A 25,589-nucleotide genomic window follows, 5' to 3' on the forward strand; every position below is an offset into this window, starting at 1 on the left:
GAGGGGTGTCAGATAAGTAGGGTTGGTATTGCATGCAAAGAGGTGGCCAGTGCGGGGACTCATTGCACGCAGGACATATATGTCGGGCGCCATTCTGGATATTAAGAGTTTAACCTACTCCAGTATCCAGAACGAAGCTGGGCAAGGGTCACTCTTGTTTCTCGCGGCAACTCGACTCCGGGGGCGCCATTCACTGGAATGGAGTAGGGGGTGGTGCTGATGGTTACACTGTGAATGGCGGTCAGTGCTTGACGAATGTCCTTTTTATTTTCCTAGCTCCAAGCAGGTGACTGCAATGGTGATTTCTGCGAAAGCATCCCAGCAGAAACTGCCTGGAGAGCATACGGGCCACACTATGTAGGTGTTCGATAGGAGACATGCTGTCGTACTCCGAAGTGCAGTAGTCTGGTCAGGCAGAGATAAAGAGATTCCCAACCTATTCCAGTGTAAGAACGCCTCAAAATAATCGTTGTTTTTTATAACATTTTTTATTGTAGCCAGATCGAACAAAGTAAGAATTTTCGGCATTTTAATTAAAACTCTAACATTTATTACGATTAAAAATTATTCTATTTTGGACTTTTAATTTATAATGAAACTATTTAAATCTTTTTTTATGATTTTATGGTATATTCAAACAACTGACTTTTGAACTTTCAGTACTTAATAGAGTGAATTAACCCTGTTAGCTCTCAATTAATAATTATTCATTCTAATTGCAAAACGTCAAAACCTACCAGATCCAGTCAACTGTCAAAGCGGTTCTCTCATTTCCAGTGACAGGAGAGTTGGTCATTTCTTTATCTCTGTGGTGAGATGACCATATTGGCGCGGCGTAGTTAAGGGGTCAGTAGGGTGATCTTTTTCAATTTTTTTCTTTTGCATTTTCTGTTCCCTTATACCCTTTGAATTAATCTAGAAACCCACTTTACCATTGGAAGGTTTCGAAAAAGGCGCAATAATACCGCTCGACGTTCGGAGTGCAGATTCCGGTCGAACTACCCAACCGATTTGCTTAATTTTTGTTTTTTAAATGTTCACTGGCCCTACTAGATTCATAATTTTTTATAATTTATTGACAATGTTATGACAAAATTTATCTAAAAAAAACATGGGGAAAAAATAATAAAAACGTTAAATATTTTATTTATTTATTTCATGATTCTAATAGGGACGATAACCATTCACGTACTTTTTAAGAATAAATTGGGTTTTTGTGTTTCAGATGATCCAAACATGAGAAATCGTGTCCGCCAGTGAAAAAACGCATCTCATTCACACAGCCATTTCTCCGACAGATGTCATCAAAAAATTCCTCATGATATGTAAAAAAAGTTCTATTGTAGAATAAAAACTTTGTGAAAACAAATGTCAAAAACACAGGCCAGATTACCCTACTGACCCCTTAAGGACCGGCCGGCCGATTGCCTTCTAACTTGTCAACAGCGTTTCTTTGTCCTTTCTCCATGTGCTGCTGGTTAGCGACTTGAGGATTTTGTTACGTATCTGTAGTTTGGCGTTAATCGCGGTCGTATGAGGAGTGAAGGAGCATAGACTATCAAAAGTTACACATAAAATCCTAGGTATTGACAGTCGGAATCTTGGCGCCATCGACTGCAAGTCGAAGTCTGGGGTGGAATCGTTACATCCGTGCACGGATCGGCAAACATACGAAAGAAAATTCCGTGATACGCCAATCGTATAGGGTGACTGGCATTATGACACACGATAGCAAACGGATCGAAATTTGTTTTTAATTCAAAATAGTTTGTAAAATCCACATTGCTTTGGATCGTATTTTTAGGACATAATAGTGGTGGAATTGTCAAAACTGTTGTAAATTTTCAATAAACTAACAAAAGTTAATTGAATATCGATATGGAACAAAGTCGTTTTTTTATTTGAACTGTAGTGAAAGCGAAGATAGCTAAGAGTTCGTAGCAATAGCGTGGGTGTAAAAAAAAAAAAAACAAAAACAAATTATGAAACCTCATTAACAAAGCTTTCTTTCGAAGGATTGGAATCTCAAAAACACGTTGGAGAATTTTAGGATATGGCAAGAGAGGAAGGTATTATCCCACAAAAATAACAAGATTTGCTAAGGTTTGTATGGCATTACATAACATCTGCATAAAATTTAAAATAAGTTATGAGCCTCAAAATTGCGAGTCTGATCACACATAAGAAGTAGACACCGGGGTAGCGAACCATATTTATAAAAAAATGTAAAAATAAAAAAAATTAATCACAATTTCATAAATTTGTCTATTACGATTGGCAGAATGGATAGAAGCGATACGATCACGTATGTCATAATTAGAAATAAAGCTATTTACGTGCCGAGTGATACGTTCACGAATGTAACTATTCGACCCTTGCATTTCATCGTCCAGTTTGTAAATATGGTCGCTTTGGATTTGGTGGGGGAGAGTGTTAAGTTCTGCGTAGAGAAGAAGCGAGAAAGGTCGGAGAGTTAGCCGTTTACCTTTGAACATATGCCGTCGATTACATTGCCCGACGTCAATATGGTGCAATTATCAGTGTACGAGGTTATGCAAACTCCCTAAATTATCGGACGAAAGGACTTCCTTTCTTGGCGGGTTTACTAGGCTTCAGTGGTGAACCACTCTTCCGACTTTTAGGAGCAGCTTGTGTCGCCTGCAGTAACTCTCTAGTCTGTCCAATGTATATGGGGGCCGGGAAATAGCTGCAGCCAGAATGAAGCCCGTTCCTTTGCTGTCCTTGCACAGCAACTAGGTCTTGTGTCACGAACCTTAAAATACGTCCGTCCGGTAGCTGAAAGGCAGCACAGCCATTTGGGTTCTCATTTTTTGGATTGGTCACTCCTCCAACTGGGAATGATTTGGTGCTCCTGGGCCTTTTAGAGCTAGGAGGCTTGCGGTTTGGGTAGTTAAAAGAGTTGCCTCTTCACTATCTCGCCTGACGGTCGAGCGTCAACCAGCCAGCGGCTCCGAGAACTGCTATCTCAGACCCGGACTTGCTTCCTATGCGCTCCTTTGATACAGGGAAGACACTACTTCACCTAACCCTGTTTAGCTCTGGTACCTTAACTATCTCAGGAGTCTTCTCTCCGCGCATGAACTTTCTGCGATAAGCGTCAAGCCCGGCGGGGTTACCACCTGATGTAGTCGGTCCTCCCTTTTCCTCTTTCATCTACGAGAACTTCCGGTATCTGCTCGCTGCGACTCCTCCGAATCTGAGCAGCTGAGCCTGCTGGGAGGACCTTTGGTGATGCTCGCTACACTCGCAGCGGAGGCAGTTGATTTTGCGTCCTGAGCGCCGGTGCATGATGATGTCATCATCTTTATCCTTGGCATGCACTTCAAGCAGCGCCCGCTTTTTTGGCGAAAACCTCTCCAGGAATCTAAACATACGTTTAGCTTTTGCATTCCTCTTACCTACAGCGGTGCTGTCGTTGTTGTCATTATCGTCGTCCGTAGCCGTTACTCGTGTAGGTTGTAGCTGTTGTTTTATTTCATTCAGCCATCTTTTTCTTACGACTCTCTAAGGAAACGAAAAGTTCCGCTGCGCCAGAGCCTCGCTAAGGTAAGGCCACCGCAACTTCCTTATCCGGCCCGGTATTGGGAAGGGTCCGTGAGAATAGAGCCGTATTAATCTGCAAATCATCCAAGGAGATAGATATATATTTGATACGGCTGCTGGGCGCAACTGAGGAGATGTGATCTCTGTCCATGTAGAGGAACCCAGGTCCTTAAGCCTTATTCTACAAATTACTGGACAATCCAGAATCGCTGGTTGCGATAGTGGCGGTGGAGATTGAGTTCTACGCATGGAAAACGTCCCATTTGTATGAATAGCCGCAATGCCTACTCCAATGCCTTTCGGTTTTCGAGCCATCAGTTCGTTGTGAAATTAATCCTCTGTTGACATTAGCAGCATGGTATGTTCCGCTACTTGTTTAATCAACAGATGCAGCAGTGGGAGCTCCAGTAGCTGCAGTGAGGCATATGCGCATTGCCCCTGATGCACAGACACAGGCGAGCCTTTGCAGCAAGTAACCACTCTATAGGTGACAATAGGTTTTACAATCTTGATATACAGCCGTTTGCATATCATTAGTGCCTTGTTGGCTTTGGACAGGAATTTGACCTCTTTCGACATCTTCAACTCCCTGCCTCCAATTGTTAGTAAAAGGGATCACGGTAGTTTTTGCCGGGTTGATACTTAACCCTACCGTGTTACACCTTCCTTTTGCTAGACTTAAGCCCCTTTGAACAATGTTGCAGAGAGTGTTCTCAAACTTGCCTCACGCCATTATGACGATGTCGTCAGCGTACCCCTGGCAACGAATCCCATTGCTTGTGAGCAACTCAAGGAGCTCATCTACTTCCAGGCTCCATAGCAGGGGGAATAGTACTCCACCCTGTGGGCAGCCCCTTGTAGTTCCAAGACGAATCTTGCTCTCCCCCACAATTGTTTGAGCTACCCTAGTACGCAGTAAGGCCTCTATCCATCTGCATACTGGAGCCATCACGTTCTTTTTCTGTAGTACCTTGATCACGACGCTTTAACAAAAGCACTCTCAATGTCAAGGAGGGCGCATATCGCAACCACGCCATTATCCAGCGAATTCTATAGTTCGGACGTGAGTTGGTATAGAGCAGAGTTAGTGGATCTGTCTGCTCAGTACGCGTGCTTGCTGGAATGTAGGGTCGCGATTTTCAGCGCTTCCAGTTTTATGTGGTTGTTTACTGTCTTTTCCATCCCTTTTAACATGAAGGATGTGAGACTAATCGGCCGGAATGATTTGGCCAACGTCACTAATTTTTTTACGTCTTTTACTCTGTATATTTAAATATACCCTCTGTTTATAACTCAATAAAGATTTATCATTCCTTACCTCTGGTGAGGGGAAATGAAAAGACCTTCATCGAGTGAGAATTTGTTCGTTCTGATTTTTATTCAGTATTTTCCTTACTTATATATAAATTTTAAAACTATCTTAAATAAATAAATATATATGTTTGTGTGTATGTTTATATGTATTGCAGCTTATTGTTTATTGCTGCTTGACGTGGGGTTGTTTTGAAGTTTACAATTTAATACATATGTGTGTGTGTATGATGTTATCTCTTCCGAAAATTTATGACTTCTGTCCCATGCATTTTTATTTTATTATTATTAGATGACTACATTAAATGCATGTAGTCGTTTATGTAAGTACATATGTATGTATATTAATATATAAATAGATATTTCTATTGAGTAGAATTTCGGCTTTGCTGTAACCACTCGTAAGTAAGCATGTTCAATGATATTTGAACGTATTGCCGAGGGAAAGAAATGATTATTTAAAACTAGTGGACTGTATTTTTTATGTTAATATTCTATCGGTTGGGAATATTGACAATGATTCTATCAGCATGATTCGCTTTACATTTATAACGGAAATATAGTATTAAAAGGCATAATATTACAATTACTACTAACACTAAAGATAAATGTCCGCTATGGTTTTTTAAATTAAACTCACTTAATTTTAATTCGTTGTTGCTGATCTTGTCAATGCCTTCTCGTAGCTTTCCCTGCTCTTCGTTGTCGTCTGTTCTACTTATTTGAAGAGTAGTTATATGGTCCTCCGCTATTTCTTTTATAGTTATCACGATCGGGTCAAACGTCGGATTGATGTCGCTCTGCATTTTAAATATTTGCATGCCGATTAAGGTGATACTTTCATATCTTGCAGTACAGCCAGCTTTGATTGAAAGAATTCCTTGTGCCGGAATATCCAATATCTGCGTTTTGCCTTTTTGACAGTCTAGATGGATCGTGGAATTTTTGAACACTTTAAAGATCCAAGTGTTTTCTTCAGAGAGTTCTGACCAAAATATTGATTTAGTCACTTCCTCATATTTACAGTTGGTGTGGCCGCTTTTTAACAACGCTGAAAGTTCGCATGTTTGATCTAAAGCAGGTTGTCATGTAGATTTTCCTAGTGAGTCCAGGTAAATTGTAGTATTTTCAGGAAGTTTGCTCACTGTTGCACTTCTTTCTTGAGGAATGTGTATGTTCATACCAAGAGTACTTGTTGCCATGTAAAGGAAAGCTAAGATCATGAGCGTAAACATACTTATAGGTTGCTTCTTCATAATTACGGTTGTGATTGCAGAAGTTCTTACGTCATTCCTTTCTTCATTATTGTCTGTTTGTTTTATAAGTGGACATAATTTGTGGATTGGTCTTTTCAATGTGTTGTTGCAAAGCTTTAACGTTACAACTCGAACACGTCCATCATTTCCTGGATGCGTTTCTATAACTTTTCCAAGAGGCCACTTAGTAGGCTGTGTATGTTCATCTTTTACAATGACAATATCGCCTTCTTTTATATTATTGGCTGGAATTTTCCATTTGTTCCTTTGTTGCAGTGTATGCAAATACTCATCTTTCCACCGATTCCAAAAATCTCGGTGAATTTTTTGCATTAATTTCCATTTGTTTAACGAGGAAATTTTTAGATCCGTACCCGAAGAGGGGATTGACAATATAGGTTTTCCTATTAAGAAGTGTCCTGGTGTTAACGCATCCATTCCATTATCATAGTTTATGGTATATAATGGACGTGAATTCAACGAAGCTTCTGTTTGTGTTAAAACTGTTGACATTTCTTCAAATGTTAGCTTTGTGTCTCCAACTGCTCTTTTTAAATGGTACTTCATTCCTTTTACTCCTGCTTCCCACATTCCTCCAAAACGTGGGCCTGCCGGGGGAGAAAAATGCCAAGATATTTCTTCATTCGCTAAAATCGATGATACTTCATTGTTATTTTTTACTGCGTGTTTGAACATCTGCTCGCTCCAACAAAATTTGTTCCATTATCGGAGTACATGTGAAGACTCTTTCCTCTTCTGGCAAAAAATCGTCTTAACGCTGCTAGAAAAGCTTCAGTTGATAAATTGCTTACAGCTTCTAGTTGTATTGCTTTTGTTGAAACATATACAAAAACTGCTACATATCCTTTGAATGATTTTTGCCCACGGCCTTTAGAACATCTCAACTGAAACGGTCCAGCATAGTCAACTCCGGTGTAGGTAAAAGGACTTGATGGTGACACTTCCGGTAAATCGCCCATCATTTGTTTTGCTGTGACCTGGTTGTATCTTATGCATTTGCAACATTTTCGTATACAACTTTTGATTGCATTTTTCAATCCTATGATCCAGTATTGTCTCCTTATTATTGCTTCTGTTAATCTGTTTCCACCATGTAGAGTGGAATGGTGAGCATCTTTAATTATCAACGAACTCAAATAGGATTTGGAAAGAATTATAGGATGTTTTTTGCAATACGGTAATTCTGCGTAAGTTAGTCGTCCTTCAAATCTCATAATACCATTTTTATCTAAAAATGGATTGAGGTTGACGATTTGACTCGTATTGCTTATGTGTTTCTCACTCATTAACTTATTTATTTCATCTTTAAATAACTGTTTCTGAGTTTGTCGAACGATTACGTTTCTAGCTGATTGGAGTTCCTTTGCAGATAAGATTACAGTTTGATGATTTCTTTATTTTTTTTCCAAACCGTAATATATATGCCATAACCCTTTGTAGTTTCAACCAACTAGAGTATCTGCTAATTAAATTATCCATAAATTCGTTCTGATCCTTTGATGTTAGCAATATTCTTGCTGAGTCGTTTGTTTTGACTTCTGGCCATTGACTTTCAGATAAGTTCAGCCATTTTGGTCCATACTACCAAATGTCTAAATTTGATATTTTTTCTACAGAAATACCTCTTGATGCAACGTCTGCTGGGTTGTCTTTAAAGCTTACATGTTTCCACTTCACTTTAGCAGTAAGCATTTTAATGTCATCAATTCGATTTCTTATAAATTTGTCTTTATTTTTTTAATTTTCAATCTAGCTTAGAGTTATAGTTGAATCACTCCATGCATAGATTGCTTGGCATATGCTAATTGTTTTCATCACTTTACTGATCAATTTAGCTAACAAGTGTGCTGCGCAAAGTTCTAATTTCGGAATTGTTTTTCGATTTTTTAGTGGGCTTACTTTTGTTTTTGCTGTTAAAATTTTAACATTGTTACCCTTTTTTATTTATGTATATATGTATGTAACTGCGGCATAGGCTCTTTCTGAAGCATCATCCATGCATTTGAATTTGAGAGTCCATACAAGTTCCTATCCATCGCGGAATCCGAATACAATTTCTTTATGAATTGCATCCATTCCTTCTGTAGATCTTCTGATAGTTGATTGTCCCAGCTAGATTGCAATGTCCAAAGTTTTTGAATGTATAACTTTGCAATTATGATTATGGGAGAAAGCCAGCTCAGTGGGTCAAATATTTGTGCTAGCTGAGAAAGAACACTCCTTTTTGTAATAATTTTTGAATTTTTCAAATTAATTTTAAATTGAAATTGATCTTCCTGTGGATCCCAATGCAGTATAAATGTTTTTACAGCTTCATTTTCCTTTATTTGTATGACTTCATTGTCTCCAGTATTAGATATGTTATTAGTAATGAGTTTTTGATTTGATAACCACTTCCTGAGATGAAATCCAAATTCCTGCAGATGCTTGCTGATGTTTCGTTGTATATATTCACATTCTTCTACTGAATTTGCACCGGTCATAAGATCATCCATGTAGAAGTCCTCTTTAATTATTTTTTGTAACTTTTCAATTGGACACTTATTAGCGATTTCAATTAATGTACGCACTGCTAGATATGGTGCTGACGCGGTCCCGTATGTTACAGTTATTAGCTCATATTCATCTATTTTTTGCATATTATTTTCACGCCATACAATCCTGTGATATTCCTGATCCTTTTTGGCTATTTTAATTTGCCTGAACATTTTTTCAACATCAGCTGTGATGATAACTTCCCAAAGCCTCCATTTAAGTATGATATCGAATATGTCTCTTTGTAATTTGGGTCCAGTACACATAATATCATTAAGACTTCTACCATTGGATGTTTTTGCTGATGCATCAAATACTACTCGAAGTTTTGTTGTTATATTATTTTCTCGAATAACAGCTTGATGAGGTAAATAATATTAACCTCTTTGATTGTCATCAACTTTTCTCATATGACCAAGGTCTATATATTCTTTGATGAATTTGCTGTATTCTTCTTTGAGTTTACTGTTGCTTTTGAATTTGTTTTCCATTGATATTAGACGCGCTTTCTTACGCGATTCTCCTAATTCTTTATATTTTTTGAATGGAATTTCCACAATAAATCTGTCATCTGCATATCTTTTGGTAGTTTCTTCGTACTGCTTTAAGGTGGTGTCATCTTCTTGTATATCATCATCAGTTGATATGTCTTCGATTTCCCAAAATCGTTCCAAATTAGTTACCGCTGTCGTTATTTTGCCAGTAACTTTTTCTTTAATTATGCCAGATCCAGCCGAAATTCGTCGCTTGGCCAAGAACACCGTGATCTTTTTTAATTCCGCTTTCAATTATACTGCTGAATATATCTCCTCCAATTACCATATCAATTCTGTCTAATTTGTTGAATAACGGATGAGCAAGAGTATAATTTTCCCATATTTTAAAGTTGTAATTAAATGAGATATCTGGTTGTGCGCTGGTTAGAACTGGTAAATGCCGTAGTTTTTACTATTTCTTTGTAGATACTTAAAAATCTTTAACCTGAATTGTAGCTTTTGATTCACCAACTACAGCGTCACTTAAACCATATAGTTTTGTTTTTGTTTTCGTTCTCGGCAGTTATTATATGTGTGCTGTTTCTTCGGATATTGTGGTTATTTGTGATCCTTGATCTATAAGTGAGCGTAGCAATATATATTCTCCACTTGCTGTCTTTGCTCTTATTTGAGCTGTAGCGAGTATAACTGCTTTTGAGCTATTTGTTGTGGACATAACTTTTTTGCTCTCTTCGGATTCTACATGTAAGGTGTCATGATGATTTCGAAAACATTTCGTACACTTGATGATGCTGTTGCAAATTTCTCTCCAATTATGATTTAGGTAAGAACAAAATATGGGTTTTAAGCAATTAAAATTAGTAACTTTTAACGTTGGCTCTTTAATTAATAAGTTGAGAGTGCTCGAATTGCAATTCTTTCTGGACAGTGAAAGCATTGATATTGCTCTTATTCAGGAAACTCATCTTAACTCAGATATTCGCGTTTCTTTAAGACATTTTTCTATGTATAGAGATGATTCTAAACAAAGTTTGCTAATTGCGATAAGGAATAACATAACACATAGTAGAATTTATAGTCCTTATGCTCAATTTTCTTCTTTATTTATTAAAGTTCAGGTTATTATCAATTCAAGGAAAACAGATTTATTAATTGGTAATGTTTATATTCCCTCTAATATGTCAGTTAATAATCTACAACAAGGTTTGAATGTCCTTGCGAACTTCAGTTCAAATTTTTTTGCGTCAATTCTTGGAGGTGATTTTAATGCAAAATGTGTTGATTGGGGTGACTCGCAAACGAATTCTAACGGGAAAAGCTTATCTGATTGGTTACAAAGCTCGGATAAAAATCTAGTTAGATTTTGCGGTAGAAAACCTTCTTACCCTGGAGGTCAATCGTATCTGGACCATTTTCTTTTGTCTTCACATATAATAGATTTCAATATTAAAAACTTGAAAGTTTTCCTAGGTTCCTCCTTTTCTGACCACCTTCCCCTTATTCTTCATATAGAGATTCCAAATGTTGATCTTTTATTTCATTGTGCGAAGTTTATTGTTAAAACAGATTGGACATCTTTTGCAAACGATTTCAATCAGGATTTGGCTGAAAGACTTCTTCCAGCAGATATTAATCTTACTAATACTGAAATAGATAACTACATGGAAAAGTTTGTTGAACATTTAGGCATTGTCAAGATTAAAAATTCCTACATTACAAAGCATATAGAATTTTCTCCTTTTTATAATAATCAAATTAAGAAATTAATATCTACTAAGCATATGTGGCAAAAAAAATTTATCATACATCCGGACATAGAACTTCTCTGGAATACAAATTAATTTCATCTCAAATTTATTATATTAAAGTGCTTCTGCAGGATTGGATTGGTAAGGCGCGAGCAGAGAGATTCAATAAATTCCCTGAAACTATTACACCAGGACCTCATGCTTTTAGGAAAATTTATAGAGCGGCTAAGATGAAACCGAATGTTTTTTGTGATAAGTTGTTGGTTAATAATGTGGAGATTTATGAGGATAAGGCAAAGGCTCTAGTCTTCAAATCTTATTACGAAAGTATTTATTCGGAGATAACTCCTAATTGTGCTTCAGTCAGTCGTGTGGAAAGAACCCTGGATGCGCATGATCATATTCTTGGTGGTAATATTGTTGATTTTTCTCCACGTCTTACATCGCTTGATCCTCCAACAAATACTAATAAGCTTTTGATAAATAAATATATTTTAAAAGACACAATTATTTCACTGAATTCAAAGCCATCTGCAGGACCAGATGGCATTTCAAATTCTTTAATTAAAAAACTGCCAGAAAATGCTATCAAATTTCTACTTATTATATTCAATAATTGCTTAAATAATGGATATTTTCCGTTAAAATGGAAAGTTGCCAAGATAATACCTTTAAAAAAAAATCGTAATTTTGTTGAGGCAAAAGAATTTAGACCTATTTCCTAACTATCGAACATTGGTAAGCTACTTGAAAAAATAATTCATTCCAAAATTCATGATTTGCACTCGGAAAAGTTTATTCCGTCTTATCAGTTTGGTTTCCAAAAAGCACATTCCACGCAACATGCACTTTTTAAGTTCTCCAATGATGTATTGGTAAATTTAAGGAATAAACTTTGTACTGTGGCAGTATCATTAGATATCGAAAAAGTATTCGATCGTGTTTATCATAGAGGGCTTATTTTTAAGCTTGTTCAGATTGGTTTTGATCATGGTATTATTAAGATTATTTCAAGTTTTTTGCCAGATAGGAAATTTTTTGTGCTTATTAATGATTGTTCCTCGGATCTTGGAGTTTGCAATTGTGGAGTTCCACAAAGCTCTATTCTAGCTCCCTTGCTTTACAATATTTTTATGTTTGATTTTCCACATAGTCACAATAATTCATTAAGTATTCTGTATGCTGATGATTCTTTAGTTTACGCTCATAACAAATTCCCTATCTTGGCATTGCAAATGGTAGAGAATCATCTAGAAAAAATTAATAATTTCTACAAATATTGGGGGGTTAAGAAAAATGAGGCCAAGACTGTACCTATCTGCATCAGAAATGCTTCAGGTAAAGGACCTAGAGGGGTTGAAAAGGAGAGTAGAGACCTGATTCTAAATCTTAATGGTCATAATATTCGTTTTCAGAATCAAATGAAATATCTTGGAGTAACCTTCACCAACTTATTTAAATTCAATTTTCATGCTAACGACATGGTGCAAAAATGTAATAACCGTTTTCATGCCTTATCAATGATAATGAAAAATACAAGTTTAAGCACAAAAACCAAAATTTTGATTTATAAAGTGGCTCTCCGTCCAGTCTTAATGTACGCTTTGCCGATTTGGTTTAATTTTTCGCCTTCTTTGATGAAAAAAATTGAAATATTTGAACGTAAAATTATAAGATTTTGTTTAAACAAAAACTTCATTCACTTTAAAAAGAGATACTCAAATAAATATATCTACTCAAATTCTAAAGTACTCCCTTTTAATAAATATGCAATAAGAGCAATATTAAGGTTTTTCGACCATGTTCGGAATTGTGACAATCCTTTGATTTCTGATGGTATCTTGTCACAGTCGAGTCATACTTGGGTCAACAGCGAGTATTTGTCTCCACTTGGTATTAGTAAAGAAAATATAATAAATGATGTTAATCATCCAGAAGCCTTCTGCTCAAACTTTTATGTAAGATCAACACCTGGTTCGCACAGGGGCTAGTTTAAGCATAAGCTATATTTGCTATTATAGCTTGTAAGATTTCTTTTTTAATTAGTTTTAAGTTTTAAGGTAGTTTTAAGACTGAGTCGTAGCCCTCAGAATACATTTAAAAATGTCGGGAGCAAGCATTTATTGTATTTTTTTGAAGTAAAACTTCTTTAGGCGCGCTTGGCTTGGGGAGTAAGCTGACGAACGCGTGACGAAAAGTGTGATCAAACGAGGCGAACGCAGAGAACGTATAATATAGAGAAGGCTCACCGTGTTGCCAAATTTACGACATTTCATTTAACATATGTACATATTAAAAGACCAAGCGGTCGCGCATATTCACGTACATACATATGTAATTATGTGTGCATGTAAGCAAATTTGCAAGAACTAGAGAACTTAAAAGTATAGACAGAGAACATAAAATTTGTTAACATTGTATGTAAGGTCGGAATTCGCCTCGCAATTTTAACATTGTTTACAATTCTCTCACATATTCTAACCGAGAATATGAAGAGACAGAAATATATGTATTTACGGCATATGATGACAAGGCATATATGCCGAAGAAGAGAATATGAAGAGACTCCCAACGAAGAATTTCGTTTTGCTTGTTTATATTTAGTTTCATTTTGACACCGAAAATGTGTACAAAATACATTATGTTCTCTGTCTCACATACGCAAGAATATGAAGAGACATAAATATATGTATGCATGAATATGAATATGAAGACATAAACACATGCATGCATGCTCCTTATGCAAGTTCATACATATGAATACATATTTACGCACGTTGGAAGGCGAAGCTGTTACAGCGGCAAGGGAAGCGGTAACAATCGGCGATCGTTTGTTAGTTTCTTTCGCGTCTCGTCACGTCAATGTTTCGACAGATTGATGTGCTGAACACATAGAGCGCGACAGACTGCAAGCGCCATCTGAATCTGATATTGAAATACACACATTCTTAAGGACACAGTTATTTAGACAGCTGCACAACTACATAACTGTGTCCATAAGAACGTGTGTGTTTTAATATTTGACAGATGTCGCTTGCAGCCTGCCCCGCGCTATGTGTTCCGGGCGTGACTCTTTGAGTTTCGGCCATTGATTGTCCGTGACAACGGAGATGCGAAAGATGCGTGCGACACTTGTTATTATGAATGTATGTACATATGTACATATGTATGTGGCTCGCATTTGTTTTCGTAACATACAGACAAATGTGCCAAAGAAATAATATACATATGTATGTATGTATATGCCATAGAAATTCTATTGGTACAAATATGGAAATGATAACGAAATAATGCGAATATGCACATTTCATGAAGGTCATCAATTTTCTTTGAAGAAATGAAGTTCATTTTGCACATCTTCACTTTGTAATAGTGGAAATAAATATAATTTATTTGAAATATTACTTTATTTAAATAAAAATAAAGAGACATAAAATTAAAATAATTTTTCCTAATTTTTCCCGTGTTTTGGACGATGGAACAAACATCATAATGGTAGTTGTTTACATGTCGCCCAATAACACAGTTAATAATATCATAAAGTTTATATACTAATCTTAGCAAGAGATTTCAATATCAATTTCGAATCCGAAGATGGACAACTCTTGAGAAACTTTCTACGAGATAAATTAGAATTACAAATGAATAATGACCGTAATGAGCCAACTACAAGACATGGAACAACAATCGATGCAGTTTTTTCTAGATTTCTGTCTAATTTTAATTCTAAAATATATGTATCGTATTTCTCGTATCATAAGCCTATTGTCTCGGTTTTACAATCAACCACAGTAATTACTGATGTACCCAATAATGAAAATAACGAATAAAACAATGCAAAAAAATAAAAGATCTATGCAAAAATATTAATTTACTAATGAAAACATAAAATAAATTTAAATATTTGTAGGAAATAAATATATGTATATGTGCATACATGTATATATTGCACACACACATTCATATATATACATACATATAGATAGAGAGAAAGAAGTTTTACTTCAGTCGTGCGGTCATAAGCACACTCTCTTTTTGCTTAATAAATTTAAAAAAGAAAATATTCATATGCATGAATAGAGGAATTTTTGCGAAAAAGAGGAATTTCAACGAATGCCTTATCATCACATGGCAGCGCTCCATTTCGTCGTAATTTTTGGTAAACAAATAAGGTTCAAACGAGTGTAAAATTTAATTTTTAAAACAAAGATTCTTTAGGTAAAAAACCTGCTAAAAGTGTAAAATGTAGATTTATTTCAAACTTTGTAGTGTAATTTAATTAATTTGAAGTGAAAAATGTGAATAAAGAGTGTTTAATGTGGTGAAATAGCTTCTTGAAATGATCGAATTTTGCGAATTTTTGAACTTTAAGGTCGAATATCTCGTAAACTAAGCATTTGCGGTACGTATAACCCGCAGGAGGACTTCCTCTTTCCAACGGTACCTTCAAATCGCAGCGCCAAAGAAATCGGAATTGTGCCCAAAATCGTGACAAACTAGATAAAAAAATTATTTTAATTTTTAAATAAATTATTATTTAAAAAAAAATTATATTTATTTCGACTATTACAAAATGAAGATGTGTCAAATGAACTTAAATGTGCTTATAGAAACACGTCTTGGGTCATTCCTTTCATTTCTTCAAAAAAAATTACTGACCTTCGTGAAATATGCATATTCGCATTATTTCGTTATCATTTCCACATTTGTAGCAATAGAATTTCTTAGGCATATACTTACATATTCATAAGGGAATAAGTAGTGCTTCACGCATTTTTCCGCATCTCCGTTGTCACGTTGATTGGCACCGCTTCCCTTGCTGAAACAGCTTCGCCTACAAACTATGAGCTTGCATACATATCGACGCTAATTTTTGCGAGCCACGGCGAAATAGTGTACATTGACGATAACTATGTTGTCTGTTTTGTCACTCTTTTCTGTGTTTTGTGAGTTTGCGGGGTTGTCAGTTTTCCTTCCAGAGCAATATCAGAAAGTTGTTCAATTTATGATTTCTAACTTTTGCCATCGTCGCGAAAAGACGCTTGTGGCAAAGGCATGCTAGGGGAGATGTTATGGTGTCTGTTTTTATGAATGAAGCGAGGTCGCTTGTGGAATATGCGCTTGCGTTTATGAATGAATCTTTTTGTTGTAAAATTTACTACATTTGGGCATCGCCAATTTGGCTGCCATTTTGACTTATGATGCTTATGCTATTTGAGGCAATTGTTGTTTTTGAAGAACAATGTTTCAATTATTTGTTGGTGACATATTTACATGTGTAGACATATGTATGTTTGTACATTATTTGTTCGGCAATGTATAAAAATATATGTAAGTATATCTGAATGTATGAACATGCAGATTAATGCGCGCACATGTAATACATTGATAAGTCCTTTTACATATATTTCTGCTAGAGAACGTCCTAATTTCTGCAAAATAGCAGCGTAGTTCAAGTTTTTCAGCTCTGTTGGCCGTCCAATCGAACTTCATACATAATATAATGTGCACCTTTTCTATGTCTCTCTCTGGTTGAACCCCAGATAGCATGATACATATACTTGTGCAATTCCGAGCGCATATCGATATCGGCCGTTTGTATCGCGTTAAACACTAACTCACCGATGTCCCCGCCTCTTTGTTGTTCGTCAGACGGGTAATTGCTATTCAAACTTCTTCATGGTCGGGCAATGGAACGTCTGCTCCATAGCCATCGATTGCGGAATCAGGGTCGAATTCTCCTGGCGTTATGCATTCATGCCATTCAGGAGGCTGGAGAAGTGTTTTCTCCATAATTTTAGTATGTTCTGAGCATCGGTTACTAGGTCACCTTTGGGTGTTCTACAAGAGTATGCTCCGGTCTTGAAACCTTCTGTAAGTCGCCGCATCTTTTCGTAGAATTTTTGAGCATTACCCCTGTCGGCCAGCTTATCAAGCTCTTCGTACTCACGCATTTCGGCCTCTTTCTTTTTCTGTCTGCAAATGCGTCTCGCTTTCCTCTCCTACTCTCGGTATCTATCTCATCCCGCACGTGTTGTGGTCGATCGTAACGTTGCGAGGTAGGCAGCCTGTTTTCTCTCCGCTGCTACACGGCACTCCTCGTCGTACCAGCTGTTCTTGTCGTCTCTCACAACATGATCGATCTGGTTGCTGGTGTTTCGATCCAGAGACAGCCAGGTAGCTTGATGCATTTTCTTATGCTGAAATCTAGAGCTACAGGTAACCATATTTCGTGCCCCGGCGAAGTCGATCAGCCTCAACCCCTATCTGGGGTCTCCTTATTGAGACTGCGGCAGGACTGAGTCGATTTAAAAAAATTTATTGAAAAAATTGTTACAATTCTTTAAAAACTTTCAAAAGAGGCTCCTTCTGCGTCGATGCAGCGCTGTCAGCGCGATTTCCAAGCACTGCAGGTGTCACGAAAGGCATTCCCCGGAATATCCTTGAGAGCCAAGTCGTTTCAAAATGCTTGCCTTTCATCGGCCTTTTCAGGCAATGAAACAAAAAAGTCCGGAGGCAAAATCAGGGCTGTAGGGCGGCTGAGAAAGCGTTGAAAAAAGGCGCTGTGAGCTGTGGCGTTGTCGTGGTGCAACTTCCAATCGACTGCGATGTCTTGTCGAAACCGATTAACCCTTCGTTTGAGTCTCTTGAGGACTTCCACGCAAAACTTGGCGTTGACGGTTTGTTCAGGAGGAACAACTTTATGGTGGATGATGCCTTTGCTGTAAAAAAAGACAATGGGCATCGTTTTCACTTTAGATTTTTTCATTCTTCCGGTTTTCATCACCGACTCCTTCCCGGTCCTTCAAAAAGTCCTGGTGCAACCGAAGCACACCATTTGTTGCTAAAGCAACATCTAGCTAAGCCTGCTTGATCATATCAGTCTCTGTCGCAGATTTACCGAGTTTCACACAGAATTTAATCGCGTACCTCTGCTCTAACATACGCTGCGTTTTCGGCTTGCACCGCTCAATTGTTTGTCCTGACTTTCCAGGTACTCGGAGACAACTGACCAGCCGCTCGTTCGTTAGCTAGGATCGCTCTCTACCGAATCCGCATTTCCTTGATATAAACAGAATGTATAAAAATAACATTAAAGGAAATGCATCAAAACAACCTTGAGTTTGAATACCACATCAACCTTTTCTTAGAACAAAGAAAATGTACATATCTAGGCAAACAATATACTTATATGTAAACAAATATACATCTGTATCTAAATAAACTAGTAATAAGTAAACATACCAGTTAGTATAAATAGAAGTAAGCACCATGTAATAAGTTAGTCTTAAGAGTATTAATAAAAAGTACACATTGCGGTGCAGCTCAAAATATATTCTTTTGACTCAATTTTACTTTATGTAAAAAAAATTAACTCCCATACGCTTCAAAGTACTGTCGCGACGGAAGAAAATCACTCCTATTACCTTCCGGACAAACCCTGTACTCCGTGCCATAGGATATTGTATTTGAAAATTTTCGGGTAAATCTTATAAATTTGAAAGATTTAGTAATTTTTCAGTCTTAATCTGTTGGCTACCTTTTACGACTGCTTTTATCCACTGACTTTCAGTGTACAAAATAACATAATTAAGCATTGTTTTTGAATTATCATAAGTATGTACATATGTACCTACATTGAAAACATTTGTTTTTAAACATAAAAATATGAAAGTAACCAAGGTAAAAGGTTACTTAAAAAATTCACAATAGATATATACATATATTTGAAATATAAATACATATCGTCACCTGAAGCGCAAAATAACGTAACATCATTTTCGGAAATTTACAGTGGCATGAATGAAACACGAAATAAAATGGAACAAGAGTGAAACAAAATTTTAATATTGGTTTAAACTGGTTTATATCTGAGCGCAGAACCTGAAAATGTTGAACGTATGTAATGTTATGTATGTAATTTGAAGTAGTGAAGTGTAATCAATAACACACCCATTTTCGAATTTTTTGATGATACGTTATTTTGCATTTCAGGTGACGATATACTTTGGTGAATATTTAAATCTATGTATTTACCTATGTACGCGAATTGTCAGTCCTTAGGCACCGGGCGTCGGTTTATGTGCAGCGCGTTTTGCTGAATGGGATAAATGAATACAAATTTTGCAGGTAATCAAAGATGAACGTTTTCCGCGTTGTGTCACACAGTTTGCAATATTTTGTAAAGAACGCGTACAAATTTTCAATCGTTTAACAAAATATATGTAAAATATTATTATTAAAACAAATTGACCGTAAAAAATATATCATAAACAGTTATCTGCAGTAGTTTATGAGAAAATAATTTTAAAATTTTATTAAACTCTAACATTCAACCTTCAATAACTTTAGCAGAAAAATTCCGCGAGCGTAGCAGTAATACTCTTGTTGCGAAATTAAGTGAAATTGTAGGTACTAACAATTTTTATATAGTTCCTTTGAAAAAAGGCAATATAGATGAAACAAAAATTCAGTACTGCAGTGAAAAAAGTTTTATAGAAATCGTTATATTCTTGTCAAATAAAAACAAGAATTATTATTCGTATCAACTGAAGAGCTCTAAGGGCCTAGTTGTGGTAATTAAGGGTATAGAGTCCTCCGTAGACTCTAGTCAGTCTAGTCTAGTAGTCAAAGAAGCAAGAAAATATAGTATTTAATAGAAACAAATTACCACAGCCAATGTTCAAAATAGAATTGATGCCAAATTCTAACCAACTAAAGAAAAACGAAACACACCCGATTTACAACTTAAAATATCTGCTTCATCGCAGAATCACCGTTGAGGAACTACATAAGTGAAATGGTTCAGTACAATGTACAAACTGCCAAGAGTATGGACATCAGAATCTCATGCTACAGCGCAATTACAAACTACAGCAATAACTATAAAAAATCGCAGCGGGGACTTGTTTTGTATTTTATATTAATGTACAATATCTTAAGATTATTCTGTGAAAATTTGAGAGCAATTAAAGCAAAATTGACGGAGATATACACTTGTATGTCTCCGCCCTCCGATTTGATTGTGAGCGTCTGTGAAACTTTAAACTTTTTTCTCACACTTCACATTTTCGGAGCCAGTGACCACTGTAGCTCAAAATCTACTGAACTGATCCTTTGCACAGCCTTTCTTTACATAAATTGTGAGGTAACGATTTATTTTTAAACAACAAAATTTCTAATTTTTTTTGATGAAAAATCAGTATTTTGAGTTCCGAGCGTTGTAAAAAATTGAAAAATCATTAAAAAAAATAACTTGGCAGCGTTGCCTGAGGAAACTTATCAAGTAATCAAATCAGTTTGATTTTTTAATTTCAGTCATGAGTTATGCGGTTCACCGCGACTCCATTTTTTTTGAACGTCTGCGAAGATTCTCTGTCACCGGCTCATTTTTTAATATTTTTCTATGAAACTTTCACAGAATATTCTTTAAATATCATATAACTATGCTATAATTATACAAGTAAATAAATATTGATTGTATCTTAAAAAAAATTATTGAAAATATGCTTTTTTCGATCGAATTAACCTTACTACCCCCTTAAATCTGACGACCATATACAATACTGTCCACCTCGGTTTAAACTCACAGACATCCAATTTAAAGACTTTTGGAACACTATGCCATAGATTTCTAGCAGGTGGAGATTACAATGCAAAACACACGTATTGGTGCTCACATCTGTATCACACTATTATAAATAGGCATAACAACCTTGACCTAATATATCCTGGTAAGCCGACAAATTGGCCCAGTGATCGTAATAAAATACCAGATTTAATTGCTTTTGCTGTAATCAAAAATGTAGATAAATTGCGCATAACAGTTGATACATGCACTAATAAAGACCTGTGAGCAACCTATATTCGTTGATCCAAAAGTGGTCTAACATCTTATAAAACGAATTGGCTAAAATATAAAAAATACGTGAGGAGCCACATTAGTATTGAGCACAAAATAAATACAGAATGAGATATTGACGAAAGCATAACAGAACCCAATGATATAATAACTAACGCAGCTGTCTTAGCAGCAGCAGACAAAAGCTATAAACCGCTTAGTTTCTGAAAAATCTGTAATAGAGAAATTGAAAAGCTTGTAAATGAAAAAAGGCGTGCAAGATGAGAGTTGCAGCTAAATCATTACCCTTTCATTCACCTTCAATTAAATCAGCTGTATGTAAATTAAAAAAGCCCTTAAACGTGATGAAGAATTCAACACTTAAATGTATATGGGGTATTCCATACCAAATCGACCACTTTTAAACCCGACCCCTTTAGATTTTGCTGAAACTTATCCATCCTTTTCTATTCTTTGAAAAACATTTTTGAGAATTTTTTCCAAATTTTTTGTCCAACTTCAAAAAAGTTATGAATTTTGCTATTTTTTGCTAAGAAAATGGCTTTTTTATATTCAAATAGCCATAACTTTTGTAGAAATTGACTTTTGGGGACCATTTTTTTTTTAAATTTTTGTTTTTGAATGAACTTTTCGAAAAAATACTCGAAAAAAATTTTACACTATTAATTATAAAATAATCGGTTTTTTTTAAGTAAAATCATAATTTTTTTTTTTAAATTTCGCCATTTTTGTTTTTTGTTTTTTTTTTCTCAAAAAAAACTTAAATTAATTTGACAACTATCCCTGCTAATCTTGGAGTGGGCCGATTTTTTTTTATGTTTTTTTTATTTAAAAAATGAAAAAAAATTTTAAATAAATCAAAAAATATTTAAAAAAGTCGGCCGACTCCGGGGTTAGCAGGGATAGTTGCCAAATTAATTGAAGTTTTTTTTGGGGGAAAAAAAATAATAAAAAGATGACGAACTTCCAAAAAAAAAAAAATACGATTTAACTTAAAAAAGTGAAGTTCGAGTAGAAAATCGTTCGACTGCCTGTTGTGATTGCAGCTTCTGGACGTCGAACCTTCCTTATGTTTTTTGATGTGATGTGTCGATGTTAGGGCTCCGGAGGGTACACACATCTAAAACACTGAAGACGTGTCTTCCGTCTATCACAACATGATTGATCTGGTTGGTGGCTTTTCGTTCCGGAGACAGCCAGGTAGCTTGGGAAATTATTCTATGATGAATACTTCTACTGATAACCCGGCGAAGGCGATCAGCTTCAATACATTTGGGGATGTTTCCTCGTGGAAGCTTTACTGACTTTTGTGTCAAAAATACCTTCTTTTCCCACCCATAGGTGCGCTCCAATCGCTCATAGAAGCATCTTTGGGCATTTCGTCTTGCTCTTCCTTCGGGGCGTGGGCGTAAATCAGCGATATGTTGAAGAACCTCGCTTTGATGCGGATTGTGACTAGACGTTCATCCACGGGAGTGAATGACAATACTCGGCGACCAAGTCTCTCCTCCACCACGAATCCAACGCCGCTCCTTTATATGGCCACTGTAGTAAACACCTCAAGGACCTATTCGCTTAAGTCCTTGCCCCGATGTCAGCCTTCATTGTCACGAGAACATCAACTAGTTGGGCAGCGGCACCTTCCCAATTAAAGAACCGCAAATTCTTGTTGCATGCCCTCAAATCGTAATCCTTATTTAGTTTGCCGTGGTCGTCATCAAAAGGGAGGCTTTTCTTCCGAGGCTGTTGGTAATTTTCTTGAAGAAGTTTGAAAAAATTTTCTACAAATAAAATTGAAACTAATTTTTATGTCAATAAAAGATAGTTTAAGCGAAAAAAACTAAAAAAGAAAGATTTTTAGACTTCTATGATGGCAATACCCTTTAAAGATACTCAAATGTCAAAGAGTTTCTGAAACTTGAAAGAGCAAATGGGTATGTTAGTGAACAAGGGCGAAATGTCTCGTATCATCAAATAAACAATCGTCGCACTCGCTACATGGCTCCCACGTCACTGTTGACAGTCATAACTTCGAAGTCGTACATAATTTTGTCTATCTTGGAACCAGCATTAACACAAACAACAACGACAGCCTCGAAAACCAACGGAGAATAACTTACCGACAGGTGCTTCTTCGGACTGAGTAGGTAATTGAGAAGTAAAGTCCACTCTCGACGAACACCAAACTCTACAAGTCCCTCATCATCGCTGTCCTGCTATGCGATGCAGAGGCATGGACGATGACAACAACTGATGAGTCAGCGTTACGAGATTTCGAGAAGGGTTTTGCGGAAGATTTATGGCCCTTTTCGCATTAGCAGTGGCGAAAATAGCATTCTAGGGATCGGTGCACGAAATATGCGACGACATTACCATAGTTCAGTGAATTAAGAGACAGGGGCTATGCTCCGGAAGGAAGAAAACACTTCAGCTCTGAAAGTATTTGACGCAGTACCCACCGGGGGAAGCAGAGGAAGAGGAAAATCTTCTCTCTGTTGGAAAAACCAGGTGGAGAAAGGGCAAATGAGGGTGCATTTGGTGTATCAAATTGCGCAAAGAAGGAACGAAGGCGCGGTGTTGTGAGCCAGCTATAACCACGTAAGAAGTGTCTACGCCATTAAAGAGGAAGAAGATGAATTTTTTTTGGGATTATTGACAGCGTCTCAAACAATAAATCACTTCTTAAAGTTATTTCTACAAATGAAAAATCTTTCCATGCAAGCACTTGTTTCCGATAGTTCAGTTTTTATGGCAGCTATAGTTGTAGTGGTAGATTGACGATTAAAACAAATGAGCAGTTTCTTGGGAAGAAAAGAACGTGTGAAAATTTTCACATCCTTATATAATATTAAAAACCGAGAGACTAGTATATGCAGACGGACAGATGGATATGGCTAAATCGGCTCAGCTCGTCACGCAGATTATTTATATATATATATTATAGAGTCTCCGATATTTCTCGAACGACCGTTCCTGGGAAACCGTTTTAAGTCAATTAAAGACATTAAACCTGAATCGCCACACGCATTGAAGGCTATTCCGGTAATTAACTTTAACAACTGTTTCGAAGATTGGAAAAAAACGTTGGCACAAGTGTATTGGGCCAGGGGGATTACTTTGAGGAGGACGACATAGATTTTGAAGATTAAATTAAGAATTATAAAATTATGAACAAAGTTACATATATAGTATGTTCCACAGAAGGTCGGACATTTCTTAGGTTTTAATAACATTTAAACCTCATATATTTTTTGATATACATATTAATATTATTTTTTACTTTTTTATTTTTAATTATGTTTTCTACTTAATATTTCATTGTTGTTTTCTTTCAGATGCTGAATTAATTATGAATAAAAAGGAATGTTCTGGATGTAAAAATGAAATGAATGGCTGTGAGTGCCAAAATTTGGATATATTAATAAATAAAACAAATAAGGCGTTACGAGAAATGGAACTTTTAGATGGCATAGCAGGAGAAAGTTTGACATTACTTGTTCAAAAATGCATAAAAGGGCACATTAAAGAGACATGCCATGGAATATTTGACAGAAGTTTTCTGAGGCAGCTTGAAATTGTAAGTAATTGTTATATTTAATAAGTCCAAGTGAACCATTTTTAATTTTTTATTTTCAAACGATATAAACCTAATATGGCATGCATGTATGCTAAACGTGACAGGTGCATATTATTCATTACCTATGTTAATGTTAGATAAATATTCTAGGATGCGATGCCAACGCGCATCATACAGAATGGGGTAGCACGGATTGCAACGAGTGGGGTCAGTCACTTGAATTCGTAATTAGCAATAATATGTGTCGAAAATGTGGGCTGTGAACCCTAACTAGTGTTCGTAGGGAGGCTCTGGACATTACCTTGAGTAAAAACGACATGATCGAATTGATCTCGCAGTGGCGGGTGTCAAAAGAGCCCTCTATGTCGGATTATAGGATCACTCGTTTTGCTCTGAAGGTGGAAGTCGAGGACCGACCTCCGACACGTATCCCTAGAAACTCGAACTGGGATATTTTCAAAGAAACTTTGAGTAAAAATATAAGCGGAGTGTAGCAGGTAGCATGGTACGTCCACTACAGCTGGACTGGAGAGCAGACTGAGTGCCATAAACCAGTCCATAATGGACGCCTATCATTCTGCCTGTCCACTAAGAGTGACTACCAGTAAACAAATCTGTCCCTGGTGGTCCAGCAAACTCTCGGCTCTTAGGCATAGGGTGCGAAGGCTTGCAAAGACAAATAGTTTTAGGAAATTCTGTGACAGCGTCTCCTCGACCCCAGAGGCTACTCGGCTGCACAAGGCATTGTCGAGAGGTAAGACAGACACGGTATTATCCATAAAAAGACAGGGCGGGACCTGTACGACTAGCACGGAGGAGAGAGCAGAAACATTCCTACAAGCGCACTTTCCGGAGACGGTTCAGGCTGACCTAACTCCAGCATCGGTCACACGTAGGCCGGATCGCTTGGACTGACTGACTGCTAAGAAGCTGTTCACTGCAGATTCAGTCAAGTGGTCACTGGCCTCCTTTTCGAACTATAGGTCACGGGAGTAGATGGCGTCTTCCCCGCCCTTTGGCGCCAAGGTATGGATATTCTCCTGCCACACCTGCTAGGGCTGATGAGAGACAGCCTGGCGATGTCGTATATCACAGAGCCATGGAGAATCGCAAAGGTCATCTTCATCCCCAAGGTAGAGAGGAGAGACTATTCGTTAGCCAAATCATTCCGGCCTATAAGTCTCACATCCTTCATGCTAAAGGGGATGGAGAAAGCAA

The 25,589-nt window shown here is 36.7% G+C and overlaps 1 protein-coding gene across 3 annotated transcripts in view; it reads left to right on the plus strand.

Annotated features, from left to right (window-relative positions):
- Nucleotides 1–25,589, plus strand: part of LOC105228065 (anaphase-promoting complex subunit 2) — a 172,713-nt gene that overhangs the window by 11,884 nt on the left and 135,240 nt on the right. Inside the window, exons 1-3 of one of the 3 annotated variants that reach the window (XM_049451250.1) lie at nucleotides 18,816–18,831; nucleotides 18,928–19,062; nucleotides 24,130–24,371. In XM_049451250.1, coding sequence (XP_049307207.1) covers nucleotides 19,044–19,062; nucleotides 24,130–24,371 — 261 coding nt within the window. In that variant the 5' untranslated portion in view covers nucleotides 18,816–18,831; nucleotides 18,928–19,043. Of the gene's footprint in view, nucleotides 1–18,815; nucleotides 18,832–18,927; nucleotides 19,063–24,129; nucleotides 24,372–25,589 lie in introns of those variants that run through there. The other 2 variants (XM_049451249.1, XM_049451248.1) reach the window with 2 other exon arrangements.

Source organism: Bactrocera dorsalis, chromosome 3, assembly GCF_023373825.1.
Source record: "Bactrocera dorsalis isolate Fly_Bdor chromosome 3, ASM2337382v1, whole genome shotgun sequence".
NCBI classification, from domain to species: domain Eukaryota; kingdom Metazoa; phylum Arthropoda; class Insecta; order Diptera; family Tephritidae; genus Bactrocera; species Bactrocera dorsalis.